Source organism: Argiope bruennichi, chromosome X2 (assembly GCF_947563725.1).
Source record: "Argiope bruennichi chromosome X2, qqArgBrue1.1, whole genome shotgun sequence".
In the NCBI taxonomy this organism is placed as follows: domain Eukaryota; kingdom Metazoa; phylum Arthropoda; class Arachnida; order Araneae; family Araneidae; genus Argiope; species Argiope bruennichi.
In genome coordinates this window covers 120,141,813-120,158,511 of record NC_079163.1, presented here as the reverse complement: position 1 = coordinate 120,158,511, position 16,699 = coordinate 120,141,813, and the positions used below count along the sequence as shown (strand labels likewise).

The 16,699-nt window shown below is 27.8% G+C and overlaps 1 protein-coding gene across 1 annotated transcript; it reads left to right on the top strand.

The window, feature by feature from the left end:
- The first annotated feature begins 541 nt into the window (after positions 1-541).
- Positions 542-15,643, top strand: LOC129960482 (uracil-DNA glycosylase-like). Its single transcript, XM_056073948.1, has 9 exons — positions 542-620; positions 6,199-6,321; positions 9,229-9,399; positions 11,106-11,201; positions 13,146-13,200; positions 14,608-14,650; positions 14,887-14,975; positions 15,081-15,259; positions 15,354-15,643. Exons 2-9 carry the CDS (start codon positions 6,205-6,207, stop codon positions 15,495-15,497), a joined length of 894 nt encoding a protein of 297 aa, XP_055929923.1. The 5' UTR covers positions 542-620; positions 6,199-6,204; the 3' UTR covers positions 15,498-15,643.
- The last annotated feature ends 1,056 nt before the right edge of the window (positions 15,644-16,699 follow it).

The following is a 16,699-nucleotide window of genomic DNA, read 5'->3' as shown; positions in this document are numbered from 1 at the left end:
AGTGTTGAAGGCTTGGTTCATCATTTCTGATAATTTAGATCTTATCTGAAAATTATTATATTGTAAACAATTGAATTTTCATATGAATTTGATTACGAAACAACAAGGAAAGCAACAGAACGACAAGTAATACAGCTGCTGACCACTGAGCCTGTACTTTGAAAAGCAACCGACTTTGCAACAAGTGAATCACATTTTGATTTTGTCGATTGTTTTTGGTCTTTGGGCTAAGAAATCAACTTGATGGATATGGAAATTTGCATGTATTGTTGGTTTTATCGATTGCTTCGACCACAATTTGATTATTTGTGAAAATTAGAGTAGAGGATTATACAAGAGTATGGCGACAGGCTACCATAACGAATGCATGGACACTTTCCGATTTATTTTGCCTGACTCAGATTTTACAAAACACATAAAAAGAGAGACGACACTTTATACTAACTTTACAAATACTTCAAAAAGTATTTGTTATTCCTCTGCTTTGGTGGTTCTGTGGATATATTCCATCGGAAGTGAAATGAAATGCAGTTCCCGCCAGATTTTATTGTGTATTCCGCACAGACGTAGGGAAGTTAATTAAAGTTTTATTCAATTTATCTTTTCATGGGATTCTTTGTGTGAGTTCTTTTTTCTTTCCTTTTTGCTGTACTTCTGTTTAAAAGAAAGATTTCTGTACTTCAATATAGAAATGAATTTCCGAATAAGATTATTTTTTAAAAAACAGATGTCGCTTTATTGACATGTTTTTGTGTTTTTCTGTAGATGTCAACCGGCTGTCATTCTATTTTGCGTTAATCTATTCGATTGATTTGATTTGATTTGGAGTATTTTGGCATAAGTAACATCTTCCTTTCGACCTCTTCAGTTATCCTTATTCCAATTGTAGTGCTTCTCGAAGAATAATTTGATATGAACATTTAAATTTACTAGTTGAAGATTGAAATCGTAAAATAACTTAAAGTGACATAATCTAAACAATAATTTCATTCATAAGATCAATATATTAATTTTTAGTAATCATTTAATATTTCTTATGTTGTGCTGGTAAATTCTGCTCTTTATATACAGAGAAGCCTTTCAGTATTACCTTTCTAAGAAATACTTTTTAGCCTTGACTTTTTACTGATATGCCTGAAATTATCTCTCCATTCTAGAAATGGTCTACTGTAAAATTTTATCTTCAAGAATATAAGCTAGTATTTTTTATTGTAGGTAATAAATTAGTTTTAAAATTAATTTCATATGAATAATTATATTTTGAATGCATTTCTTAAACTTATATTCTCCAATAGAATAAAAAAATTAAACTTAAAGTAGTTTGTATTATAAGCACCAAAAATGAACATGTTGGGAATTACAAGAAATTTTTCACACTGGCAACCTCTTCAAACACTTTTTAGAAATTTTTTTATTTGGGGAATAACGAGAGTATTTATTGTGCTTTTCACATTATACAGCATTGTTCTTTCGGTACTTGATAATATGTGAAAAACATTTGAATTTTTGATTAGCATACTTAATTTGTTACCTTTTAGTCTCTAAATAAAGTCAGGCTGGTGTGGTAATCCTGTTTAATTCAGCTATATTTGATAGTGATTTTTTTATGAATTTTTTCATTAATATTGTACAAAACAAAATGCCAATATATTTTTTTTTTTATCAATTGTACTATTTGTCTTATTTCACTCACTTAAGCAAGAAATATATAATTCAATGCCTAGATTTGCTTATGCTCTATTTATGCTAATATAAGGTATGTCAAAAATTATTATTCAGTCAATTTTTTTTATTTTAGCAGAGAATTTAATGCAGTCTGAAATACTTCTTCACTGAAATGGAAAATACGATTTTGAAATTATTTCTCTTTAAAATGATCTTTTCAAATGTATACCCGATACATTATCTAGGTATTAGTATTATTAATAATTTTTCCTAGTCCTAAATCATTAATTTAATGTCTTGATGGCAAGGCAATATTGGTATTTTGATGAATTGCAGCAGATTCCTTTCTTGGCCTATTACCACTAGGCTGAGAGTGAGCTAAAAGCATGCTGTTAAAAAGAACTTTACTTTTGCATTTGATAAGTTAATAAGTTTTAAAGAATGCAAATTCTATGAATGATAAAATATTAGAATAATATTAATATCTGCAGACATGATGCGCTGAAGATCTTTCATGCATTACTTCATTAACTGCCTTGCATAATTTAAAAGAAGAAAAAAAAGAAAATTATGAACATTCAAAAATTTCTGACTGTTCACCCCCCCCCCCCCCCCCCCATCTTTTATTGACATTTCAAATTAAATATAAAAGCTGGATATTTTAGTTTTATTTTGAAAATCAAAAATGTATGCATCATGAAATTTCAATTAAAATTTATTTCTGGATACATACTGAAAAAAGATATAATTGTATTTAGAGAGCGTTAATGCTGCTACTACTAAAACACAGATGAACTTAACCAAATAAGTAAAAATACCAGGTCAATATTAGCAATTCTTAGTTTTTTCCTTTTTGATTACTAATATTGACTTGGTATTTTTACTGATTTGGATAGTTTTATTTTGAATACTTTACCATTCATTATTTTATCGTGAATTATGTGGCTAAATATCAAAACTGTTTTCCAATACTCATGATTTAATTTTCAGGAACATAGTTTCCTATTGTCTGGTTTACTTCTTGCATCTCTTTACTGATATAATTTTATTGAAAGATTTTAAAATTGGTACAATGTCTAGTTATGCTGTTGTTGAACGTTCATTACTTTCATTAGAGTCATAAAGTTAAACTATTTCTTCTCACAAAAGTCCAAATATTATAATTCTCAAGTCCTTGCTTTTCATGCAAAAATTTAAAAAAAAAAAAAAACTATCTTTTATGAGTTTTGTTATATTTTTATGAACACAAAATAATCAATTAGGCAAGCTTTTGCCTTACAAGGCTTCAATTTTTTCTGACTTTATTAAAACCGTTTTCATTAAAAAAAAAAATCTTGGCAATAAAAGTTTATTAGAAACCTATTTTCCTTTTAAATATAATGAATTAAATCTTTAATAAGCACTTCTTGGTAACTGTTCTCAGAGCATGTGGCCTAATTACGTCACTGACTGAAATACACAAGGTGGTAGGCAAACGGTTTAGTTATTTATTTATCAGGATTTATGTATTGTGCTCTAATATCTCTACTATTTCTACTAAAGCAGCTGAAATACTTTTCATAATTAATTATTGAACAACACTTTTGTGGAAGCGTTTAGATGTAGTCAATATAGTAAATTCAGAAAAGTTTTAGACATTTCTTGATAGGGACAAGACATCTATCACCTAAATAATGCACAGTAATTAATTTCATATTTAAAGGAAACCAGTTAAGTTTTTAATTGCTAATTAATACTAATAAAAATAATTATTTGTAATTGATAATTATTGTAATTATAATAATTAATTGTTTATATAGTGTTGGAGTAATGAGAATCATATCTAAATGATGTTTAATAATAGAAAATAAAGAATCAATTTGTCGCCTTTGGTACTTAGCTGTTTGCCTGATATCTATATATTTAAAATGAAAAATCGGTCCTTAAGATATAACCACTGGAACCAATTCTAACAATTTTTATTTCACATGAAAGTTAATGACACCTAGATGCATCATCAGTGATCCCTTGTAATCAATCATTTTTAAGTCTTGAGAGAAATCTTAGAAATTCATTTCATTGTACATTATATGTGGGAGAATAGAATGAAATAGAATCTTCCACTCATCCATTAAATAAAATATCTACTGAATCGATTTCATCAAATTCTGTTTCATATGAAATCTTATGATTATTGATATGTCACCATGGATCACCTGCCATTTTCAAAGGATATCATAAAATAAAGCATAACAATTGCATCGATTTTAGCAGTTTTCATTGCCAAATAATTAACTGCCACCTCAAAACTTTAGCTGAGGAACCAAAATGCTATTCTGTTATAGTTGAGAGAGCACTTTTTTCAATAACAAATATTTTGTCAAAATTGTCTCGCATGACTATATTAACCCTTTAAAGGGTCATTTTTTTCTAGTCATATTATGTTAAAATATTTTTAGGCTTGAAATTGGAATAAGAAACAGAATTCATTTAGCTTATTACATAAATTTAATTTGATTAATTAATGTGGTTAATTAATAATTAAGTAACAAATCAAGTCACATTATTTTGTCTGAGATAAAGAACTGAAGCATCTAAGTTTCTGACTTACTAAAAAAATTTGTCAGGACTTATGCCAACCTATATAATTTCATACGAAGATTTATAAATTTGGTGGAAAGAATACTTCCCACAGCCTTAGAAAGGGTTAAATACCATTAATGATATCATTGAAGGCAACTAGTATTAATAAGATAAATTTAGTCATGCCAAACAACTTTAATGAACTACATCTTACCACAACACGGGTTTAATAAAAGTATTATTACTATAGTATAAATAAAATCTATACAATAATGATAGCCTTGATAATGAAAATTAGCTGAAACGGATGAGTTGTTGAGACTTAAGATTAAATCAAAGTTTTATTTTGTAATACCTCTTGAAAGGGAGAAGAAGGGAGTAGGCAATCATTGATGACATATTGAGGAGTCAAGCATTCATATGAAAAAAAAAAGAGAATTTTTGAAATGGGAACAATGGTTATGTTTGGGAACTTTGTCAAGGTATTTCCTCTTTGAAAATGTGCAGCAAGATAATTTTTTTTTTTTTTTATTTCACTTGAAAATGAAGAGTGAAGCAGGATCAAAGACAATTCAACATAATGAATTTTCAAAATTGATTGAAGTAATTAGGCTTGACAAACTGTCTTGGATTGTTCCCATTGACAAGGTATCTATCATGAGATAGTGTTCTTTCATTTTCTCAAAAAATGGAAAGAGAGATGGTAAGCAACCATTGAAGTTATATCCAGAGGATATGAGTTTTCATGTGAAAAAAAAATTGATGAAAATGGACCAGTAGTTGGGACTGATTCATGTATTTTATTTATTATTTTAAAGTCATAGATAACATAAAATAAAATGTACTGAATTAATACTGTACAGAAATTTTTATATTATTTAAATTTTATTGAAATATGCAAAATGTAGACAAAAGATTTAGTTAGTTCTGTATCATAAATAATGTATTACCCTTTAGCATATGCTATGTTAACTGAAATAATTTAAATGCTTTTCGTAAGTAATAGGTTATTTCATAGCATTTCCATGAATGTAATTAGATTTAATTAACATAGTAATTTAATAAATTGTTTTTAAACACCTTTTAATTAGCACACAAAGAAATGGAATTTTTAATTATTTTTTAATCTTTATTTATTATATGTTATAAATATTATAGATTCATGAAATAAAATTTTCCTCCAATTCACTATCTAGTGTCTGCATTTTTTAGAATCAAAATTAATTGATTAAATGATAAATTCTCTGAATATTAAACTAATGTAATTGGATTTACAGAAACATACAAAATTTGAAAATTAGCACATCAGCAAGTGAATGAAATAGCAATTACAAAATTTCATCATTACAAATATGGAGGAAAGATCAAATCAAATTAAATAAAGGTGAAATCACTCCTTGGAAGATTTTTTTCTAAAAAAAAAAAAGTGTATTGTAAGCATTCTGTTGTAATAAAGTAGATTGGTCTTTTTTTCACTGTCTAATATTGTAATGAATATTCTTTGTATTTTTCTAAGCATTAGGTTTGATTTTAGCTGAAAGTTGAAGATTTATGTTTACTTTTGATGAGACATTATAAATGTTATTTCTGATGAAAAATAAATTTTAAAAAATTGTCAATATTTACAAATAGTCTGAAATTATCAGAAATATATACATTTTTCAAAATCATTAGGAAAATGAAATATATTTTTAAAAAACTTTAGTATTGATTTATTTATTCTGATAACTGTTTATTTCTTACAGCATATTCTGGAATTTTATGTAAAAATGATTGGCTCAAATATATTACGCTTGTTATGGGATATTTTAAACTTTTAAATTTTAATATAGCATGACTAGTCAAAGCATAAGTGTGATTAATTTTTGAATATTTTTAGTTTTAGGATTTCAAATGCAATATAAAATTGGAAATCAGTTCTTAGAATTACTGAACTGTAATTTCTGATGCCTTTTTGTTTTGAATTTTTAGATTTTCATGCTAAGATCTGTTTTAGTAAAGAAAGTTTCAATTGTCAGTATGTCTCAGAAACTGATTTCATCCTTCTTTACATCACCAAGTAGTCGTAAAAGGAAGCGTGATGAGAGCGAAGATGTAAGTTTTTGCTGCATAATGTTTAATCTCTTTTTGAATGATTAAAATTTTGTTTCAAAGTGTGTGTGTGCGCGTGTGGGCACATAAATAAATAGGGGCTTCAGCTATTATTTTCTTAAAATATTTGCTTTTATTAATATATTTATATTTTAATGCTGAAATACTGCATTTTATTGAAATGAAAATGAATTTATAAAATTATTATGTAATAATAATAGAAATAAAAAATAATAATAGAAAAAAAAATTCAAGGTTGTAATGCCACCGGTAGAACCTAGAAAATCAGGAAAACACAGAATTTAAAAATCAACTAAAAAGAACCTGGGAAAGTGCAGGGACATTTTTTAAATTTTCATAAAACCTGCAAAACGCATGGAAATTTAAGTTCCTTAGTTAATTTTTCCCCATCTAAAAAATTCTGATCTCTAAAGATTGCAAGAATAAAACATCATAGTCATCATTTCCAAAAACAAAGCGATACCATTCGCAGTTATATAATGTAGGAACTTGTACCTTTTGTACTCTCCCCCTCTTTTTTCTGTATAGATCAATCCAGTTTCGATTCAGGAGGCAGTTGTTCTTTTTCCATATGATTCCCAAATTGCAGCTAATGAGCATGCCGAGACGTATGTAATTCTAAGAAAGATCAGAATATATTTCTCTGGCAGAAATACAAATATTCAATCTGTGAATGCATTATTATTGTATTTAGTCACTCACACGTGAGTTTATTGAATGGCTTATCATTTGGGAAATTGTCAGCTTATTCAGAAAAAATTAGGGAATTTTTTTAAAACAATGAGCTGCTCAAAATCAGTATTTAATACAAATTGAACGGATACAAATAATTGATTTTGCAGAAAGGATTTGGAAAGTTCCACAAAATTCATTTGTTGCATACTGCTTGCTTTGTAAAAAAATAATAAGCTTAAGTAATATAGGGAAACATGTGCTTATTAGTTATGCCAAAAAAGGAAAACAGAGTTGTATGTCAGTTGAAAAAAGTTATAATTAATATTAGACTTTATATCCAAAAGAATGAAGGAAGAGTTGATATGTTAAGCCCAAAAATGCCACTTTTAATGTCCGAATATAAACCGGTAAGAATAATTTAAAATTGAATTTTTATAGGCATTAAAACTTTATATGTCACATACGTTTACTGAAAGTGAAATAGCTAAAAAAATGTATGTTAGGCTGTACAAAAATGTCGTACATTATTTGTTAAGAATTAGCTCCATAAAACTGATAGCTGAAAAATTTGCAGAAATTGATGCCCAAATACATGAATTAGCAAAAATGAATAAAAAAATAATTTTTATTTGTAATCTTTTTGTTTGTTTGTTAAATAATCATTAAATGATTTGCATCCTAATAACAAAATTGTTTTGTATTTTATTTCACACGAGTCCTTAATTTTGTGTGAATGACAATTAAAGAGCATAAATACATAGAGGCAATATATTCTACGCCCTTAAAAATATATTGTAGCTCGCTCAATTTTAGATAATAGATGATGAGAATTTGGCTTTTTTTTTTAATGTAAATATATAATATTCTTTTGGTATGCTATTTCGAATAATGTTAAATTGTTTCTTCCTTTCCATGTTTTTTCTACTCCTTAAAATAATATTACATTATAACTAACACATGAATGATATTCCCATATTACTTTACATCTTGAATATATGTACAGGGAATTTTTTTTCGAGATTTGAGTGGCAACCCTGAAATTGCTTATTCTCACTGAAAACTTCGAGAAAGGTAATTTTATTTTAGACTATTTTGCAAATTCATTGAAGCCATTGGTTGAAATAAGATATCAGTTAGGAATTAGAAAAAGGCTTTGCAATCAGCCCTGACTATGAAATTAACAATCATAATTGAAAAATTGGTATTTTTATATGCAGTTTAACATTGAATTATTAAGTGGTGCTAAATTGTGGGCTAATATATTGTGGAAATCAAAATGAAAGTAAACTATTCACTTATATTGGTGGTCACGTTAGACTTCTACTTCAAGCAATAAGATAGGTTCTACTGGCAGTTGTTTTAACCAACATAAGCTATCAGATTTCCCCTTTATTTTAGGTTCTTTGCTCATAGACTGTACTAATTACTCTAAACCAAATAGGATAGCCAAAAATTGCATAGAAAATAATCTACAATGGGATAAATTGTCTGGAGCTTTTGGTAAACATGAGATTTGAATTGAATTTTCATAGAATATGAGAGACATTACCAAACAATAAGAGAGCTGTGTGTTGTTTTCTATCCAAAAGAGGTTTAAAATATGGATGCTAACTGTTACGACTTTGAAACTTTATTTAATTACCTGAATGCTCATCATTGAAAACTTAAACTTTTCTACTATTTATTGTTGATTATATATATAGTATGCAAGATGATGATTTTCCTAAGTGGAAAAAGTCCATCAATCTAGACTATATCAATTTGATTTCCATCTTTTTAATCAGGAATTTTTAATTTCTATTTATGTGCATGAAGTTAGTTTCAAGATACAACTATGGTCATTGGGGGGGAGGGGGTGAATTCTGAGACCCTGCATTAAGTTTCTACTATGGCAGTATTTCCCCTTTCCTTGTATTAACATGTAAAAATTTCTTTTACTTATTTTTTTATGAAAGTAGTAATATTAATTTTTTGTAAAACAAAAATTATTAATTTGGACTGAAAAAGTGTCATGAAATATAGTATGTCTTGAGATAATAAAAGTATATATATACATGTATTCTGATGTGAGAGGATGCAAGACAGTTATTATGTATCATTGATTATAATTTTAAAGTATAATTTTAGTATACTTTAAAATTATGAGTATAATTTTAAAAAAAAACACTTATGATTTATGTGAATATTGTTTTAATTTTTTATTTATTTTAGCAGGAAAAATTGGATGGTAGTAAAAATGCAGAAAATTTAAAACCAAGTATTGTTGCAAATCAAAGAGCTATAATAGTTGAGCTGGCGAAGAAGAATCCAGCTTTAGGTGCTAATATTGGATTGACTTGGTTTAAGGCTTTAGAAGAAGAATTCTCCAAAGATTACTTTACAGAAGTATTAATTCCTTTTGATATACTTGCATGTGATATTTCTAATTTATGATATTATGTACCATTAGCTTATTTATTCATGTGCATTACTTTTCTTCTATTATCATTGTACATACTTATGTCTTTATGTTTTGACTATTTTACAATTTTAAATTTACTACAATAATTACTCATTTAAAAGTTGATTTCTCTAAATTATTCAAAGTATTTATATAATATATATATATTCCTTGGTGGATTTTTGATTTAATTGTTCCAGTTATTTCAATAATTTCTTGTTAATTTTTATAAATGATATGATCTTGATTGCACTTATGCTTTTTAAATGACCTTAATTCTGCATAAAAAAATGAAAAAAAATCTGTTGATTTAAAAGTTGCTGAATTGTATGCCTATAAAATCGTCTATGATTAAAAATTTACATGCATAGACTTTATTTTATTGCCATCGCTAATATTACTACCCATTTTTTCTCTGATCTTATGTTTTAGAACTATTGCTTGGATATCAATGCAAAAGGCTTAAATTTATTGATCTTTTATCTCTGAAATATGATTATAATATTTTAGTTCCCTTAAAGTATGAATGTATGTGCAAACTGTCATGTGATCATCCTTGTCGTAAAAATTGTCATTTGATTTGAAATGAAACTTATAAATTTGATAAGGGAGTAATATGTACTAGAAATACATTTTCTGCTTTAAATCTTTTTGATAAAATTATCATTATATATATATTTCTTTTTTATTTTGTCCCTCTCTCTCGCACTCTCTTTGTTTTAAATTCAACAGGTTTTAATTGTGATTAAAAAGGTGACCAAAAATTAAATTATAGGTTGAAAAAAACAGCAGTTTTAAACTGAAAGGAAATTTTACGATTTTATTATTGTACATTTGCACTCAAAGTATACCAGATTTGCTTGAGCCAAAATTTTCCTCACTTGTTTCTTTTGTGGGGAAAGACTATAGAAATTACGTATAAGCTTTTATGCTATGGATAAAAGTTTGTCTTCCTTCCTCTCTGCTATTTATTTTGTTTTATTATATTTTAATTGACTGTGGTTGTTAATCAATTTGTTTGCAAGTATCCTAATGAATACTATATAATTGATCATAATGAAGAAGTATCAAATGATGGGCTGGTATCTTGCATAAGAATAATTCACTCAATTTTCTAGTGTATGTGTATTGTTTTACTCTTTGAAGCTGACTATCACTTGGACAATCTATCTCAAAGTTGAGGTTTCTACATTTGTTTCTCACATTGCTTTCTAACTGTCACAAATATGTGTTGACTCATATGACATTTACCTACCGTTTAACAAGTTGATGTGATTCCAATTTGGAACTTTTTATTGGAACCTTGTATGTGTTGGTGGTTTAGTTAAGCTAATGATGACTAAATCAAAGCTTATTTTTTGATTCTATATTTATAAGCCTTAATTAGAAACACTGACCCTTTGCAGCCATGCAATTTGGGGATGAACCAGTGAATAGCACAATTTCATGTGCAGCTGTCCTCAAAAAGTTCAATCAGTTTACTTTTTACAAGTGCTTTTCCTCCCCTCATTTGTATTACTATACTCTGAACATTCTGTAAATGGCAAATAAAAAATCTCTGAAAGTATGTTTTAAAATTTCTTTTTGAGAATTCCAATATTTATGTATTAATTATTTCTTAATTTAATCATTGTAATTTTGCCTTTTGCAGCTTGGAAAATTTTTATTTAGAGAACGGTGTTCTTACTGTATATATCCACCAGAAAATTATGTTTATTCATGGACAAATGCTGTAAAAATACAGGATGTAAGTTTTTTTTGATTTATTTTTCATTATAATATTTGTGCATTTAAATATTACGAAAACGTTTAAAGAATACAGAAATTCCATTTGTTCTGAAATAAAGGTGTATAAGGATTTTTCAAAGGTTTTTGATATAAAATTATTAATTCAACTTATTAATTTTGCTTTGTTCAATTCTTTTCACTCTTAGCAGTCTTTCCAATTTTGAGGTTCCCAGTATTCTAATGGAAAGAAATAGGAATGGGTTGCCATAATGTTTTATGATCCATATGGGTTCTTCTATCATTCTTTTCCATTTGGCTGATTAGGCCAAACTCACCATGCATATGCTTTTTGCAGTCTCCTCCATTTTGCAGCCTTTGTGGTTGATATATTGTCTATCCAACATATTTTAATAGACTTATTTCCAACAGATATTGGTTGAAGTACTTACATTTAAACAGTTTTATCTTTTTCTTAAGAGAAAACCCATATTTTAATATCTTTGTGTACTTGAAGGACCTACGTCTTTGCTTTGTTTAATCTTTCACCATTAAAAATTCAGAGTTCATACATCATTGAAAAACAAGAAATAGAAATTCCCATATACGTACGTGGGTCAGTTTTAGTTATTGAATATAACTCTAAATTTGCATAAATACCGATTTATTTCACCATTTTATATATGTTTTACGGGTAATCGTCAGTCTTTTTCTGCCCCATTGACCTAATGTTAAATTTTCCAGATTACATTCTCTTCCGAAATATTAATTCATAAAATACGAATTTTTTTACAATGAAAAAAAACGATATTAAGAGTAAATTAAAATAATGACATTTATGTGTAACATATAAATAAGAATATGTTGTAAGTGAAATTCGACAACTGGCGCGAACAAATGGATGTCTTTAAATAATATTAACCAGAAAACTATTTTTCCTTCATATTTGTTTTCATTAGCCCTTATATTTGCTACTTGCCTTTGCAAAAAATTTCATATTTTTTGAAGCGATATTTCGGGAGACAATGTGATCTGGGATCTTTAACATTTGGTGCAGAAAAAGACTAACGATTACCCCTAAGGGTAGTTGACAAATTGAGTTCTAAATTTTGCCTTTGTATTCATACAAGATACGCAACGCGTTTGCTGAAGATATTATTCGTCATTTTGAAGGGTTCAAATCTAATCTTCACGCTATCACGTTGTTACAGCATATACGTTCCCTGAATAATTTTTATTATGGCTTTAATATGAGAACAGAATAACATGCGATCATATTTTTATATATAAAAAGCTTATTTTTAACTAAGAGGTGTCACTTATATTTGAACTCGTTTCTGAAACAATTCTACTTAAAAAAAAAGAAAACAGTACACAGAAGTATCCATTTTTAAATACTTCATTTTTAACAGTGTGTAAAACAATCTCCTCTTGATTTCTTTCTTACTAGAGAGCTACTAGATACTAGAAAAACTAGATAGCTATAAAACTTCAGAACATCTTGGGATTTTATAAGGCTATTTTTTAAAAGTGTGTCTAAAATAATGGAGTTAATATTTTTCAGGAATATTACTAACCAAAATAAAATGTGCATATGTCTTTTTATATTTTTATTAAGTTCTACTATGAAATAGATTTCGTGTAAATCTACATAACATTTGAAAATTTTCGATGTTAACTGCTCATTATTTCACAATCTCAATAGCAAACGAAAATTTACGATTTCTTTTACATATAAAGAAATTTAATGCGAAGATTTCAACTCCATGTTAAGAGAAACTGCACATTTACTGGTTTTGTTCTTGGAAGGAGCAAATGAAAAATTTGTTTTAATGATTTTTGTAAACAGTCAGCGTAAATATATGTATGACTTGAATACTTTTGTCTCTATTTAATAATTAATTTTATCATATTATTTTGTATTGTAAAAGATGAATTTTCATTGCTTTGTATTTGTCTCTTGCAGGTTAAAGTTGTTATTTTAGGTCAGGACCCATACCATGGACCCAACCAAGCTCATGGTAAGAAAGCCCACATGCCTTTCTCATGCCACATTCATATCTTCCGAAAATATTATATCTCAGATATGATTTTTTCACCCTTTTTAACATAAAAGAAACTTTTAAATAATATCAATTTTATTTCTATACATTTTTAAAAATTTACTTTGGTTTCAGTCTAAAGTAAAGTTACGATGAAATTCAAACTCATCCATGAAAGCACTCAATCATGTATCTTTGCCAGTGTTAAAATTAAGATTAAAAAAATTGCCTTCTTTGTACATTACTTTCGAAATAGGATTTTCACTTCTGCTTTTTATTGATATACAGTTATTGAATATATAACCGCTTATCATTTAGTATATACAATTTTTAACATGCACTCTTGTCATTTGTAGTACACTGATTCAATTAAATTCATATCTTTGAGTTGTATCAAATAGCGTATTTAATTTTTTTTTAAACCAGTGGGAGTAGTCTCCCCAAAATTTTCTCTCATAATCTGTAATAAAGGTGTTCTCCCAGAGAAAACCTTGCATGGCATTGGTGTACAATTGTTACGAAATATTAACCTTTGGAATACGAAATAAACTTGAATGCAGCATTTTTTCTGTACTTGTTCTGTGATACTTAGCGAGTTTTTTGACGATTTATCCTTGGTATGTGGTTAATACTATCCATAAATAGAATTTCTATTTTGGGCACGTTTTCCCCAACCGATTGAAATAAAAATGTGACACAGAATTCCACTTGGAGTCTTAAATTGGCATATCAAATTTGATATATTTAGGCCACTGCATTTTTAAGTTATCATTTGTACTGTTTCTGAAAATACTGATCTACAAAGGCCAAATCTTTTGTTGAATTTGACAAAAAATGTGGTAGGTGCTCTATAGATTAAATCCGTGTACTGAGTTTCATCTGTTTAGCTGTCTTCGTTGAGCTGTTTCATCTATTTAGCTATAATTAGCGTGTTAACCTATATTAGCACAGTTAGATAGACAGACCTCCTCTGAATGGGTTTTGCTCAAAAGTTGATAGATATCTACAAATTTTTTGTAAAGACTATATTCCAAATATCATCTGTCTAACTCAACGCGTTTTTGAGTTATCTTTCTCAGATTGACAAATATTTTTCAGTGTGTTTTTCGAATTCAGAGAGTTCTAAAACGTGGAGACTCATCAAAAGCTGGAGTTCTAATTTTTTGATGATCACAATACTTTCCTCTATAAGTTGTATTCTTGAAAGTCAATAAATGCCATATTTCAGCTTAATTTTTAATTAAAATTTCAAAAATTCTTTATGCACATACCTACCTTTGAAGAGCTGTTAGTCAAACAGCCAACAGACGTGTTCAACTTTTTTATTAGTAGCTATATGTTAAATTATTTATATATAATAGTATATATATATTTTCCCTCTCTTAGGTTTAGCATTTAGCGTTCGAAAAGGAGTAGTAGTTCCTAAAAGGTAAGAATGTTTTCGTATGTTTACTATGTACAAATCGGAATTATTTTCTATATTATCTCTTAACGTATCCTCCCCCCCCCCCTTCTTTTCTCCCTCAAAACTTAAAAGCATTCCTTTGTAAACAGATTTTTAATTATTTTGTTCTCACAAGATTCTGTGCCACGTTTTAATAAGCTTTTTTTCTATTTTTTTTTTAATTCAGATTTAACTGATGATTTTTAAATAATGTATTGCAGTTTGGGAAACATTTATAAGGAACTTTCCAGTGATATACAAGGATTTAAACCTCCATCACATGGCTATCTTTATGGATGGGCTTTGCAAGGTTAGTATTATTCATTACCGGTAAGGATTTATAAATATGTTTAATTAATATAGTATGTCCATATAAAATATATTTAGGTAAAGATACCTTTCCTTTTGTTTTTAGGGGTGTTATTGCTCAATGCCTGCCTGACTGTTAGAATGCATTGCCCAAACTCGCATCAAAACAAAGGTTGGGAGAACTTAACAGATGCTGTAATTCAATGGATAAATAATAATTTATCAAATGTAGTTTTCTTGCTTTGGGGTGGAAATGCTCAAAGAAAATCTGAATTGATTAATAAGGTTAGACTCATTTACTTGTTAATTCTCTTTATGTACACTATTATATATATTTTTGCTATTATTGGCATAAGATTTTTGTTTTTCTATCCAACAGAAAAATCATCTTATCCTTGCTGCAGCTCATCCATCTCCCCTTTCCGCACATAGAGGATTCTTTGGGTGCCGCCATTTTTCACGAACAAATGAATATTTGCAGGAACATAATAAGAAACCTATTGATTGGGCCTACTTACCTTAGAGACTATAACCTACCTAAGAAATATTTTCTTGTGATAAAATGTGAATCTTAAAATGCCAATTTTATTTCTTATCATTGTTAATTAAGCTATTTTAAATAGCTTTCTTTTATATAAGTGCAATCGTTTGTAACTTCATTTTCATTAAAGATACTTTTATTTCATCTTAAACAATTGTTTTTGTTTTTTACCTCTATTCCCCTTCAGAATTTAGTCAATCATTATTTTTGTTTTTGACTGGTTTGTGTATGAATTTCTGGGCTTCCATTCAACAAGAATGATGCTGAACTTTCTTAAAAATCAGATTATGCAGCAGAATTGGGTTAGATATTATTTTAAAGTGAGTTTTATTTTAGAAAGAAAGAATACAAACACCTTTAACGAAATTGAAGCACATATATTTATTTCAAATAAATTTGAAATTAGAATTTATGTAAGGGTTTCTGTCACAATAAGTCCCTTGTAATTTGAACATTATTCATTAAAATAACTTTATTTAGATACTTCTTGCTTCTAATTATCAATAACAATCTTCTGTTTTAATTTAACAATTTTGTGAAATAGTCACTTGCTTAAGCGTATCAACATATGCAATTTTGCTTAAAAATTGTACAAAATAGTTATTTTCCTATATCATGTATTTGGAATCATTTAACTTTATTTACATCAACTATCACGGTAAAATTTAGTTTAGTACGTTTTTTCCCCTTCGAAGTGAAACAATTTGGAAATGATTATTTCAGTGATATTATCCATCATTTATACGCTTTCACAAAATTAGAAGGTTATGAATTACTTAATTTTCTTATTGAATTATATATAAATTAAAAAAATAATTTTGATATAATTACTGAAGAATGCTTGACTATTGTTGCATAAAATACAAAATAAGATGTAAATATTCAAAAGGATTTAGTTTTCTTCTCTTCATGAAATTATTTACTTGTATTGAAAGGTAATGCATCAAAAATCGGTACACTATTATTATTATTCCCTTAATGAAAAAGGAAATTAGACTAGAAAACTGTGAACAATGCCTGATTAAATTCAAGGCTATTTGAAAGTCACTCTGAGCAATCTCATCCTTTGATTACAAGATATAGATTCCATATGAAACTAGGGGGAAATGGTATTTATCAAATATTAAGATTTGTTGCCTTTAAAGGCTGAGAGAAATGAAATAATTAAAACCACGAGCAGGTGG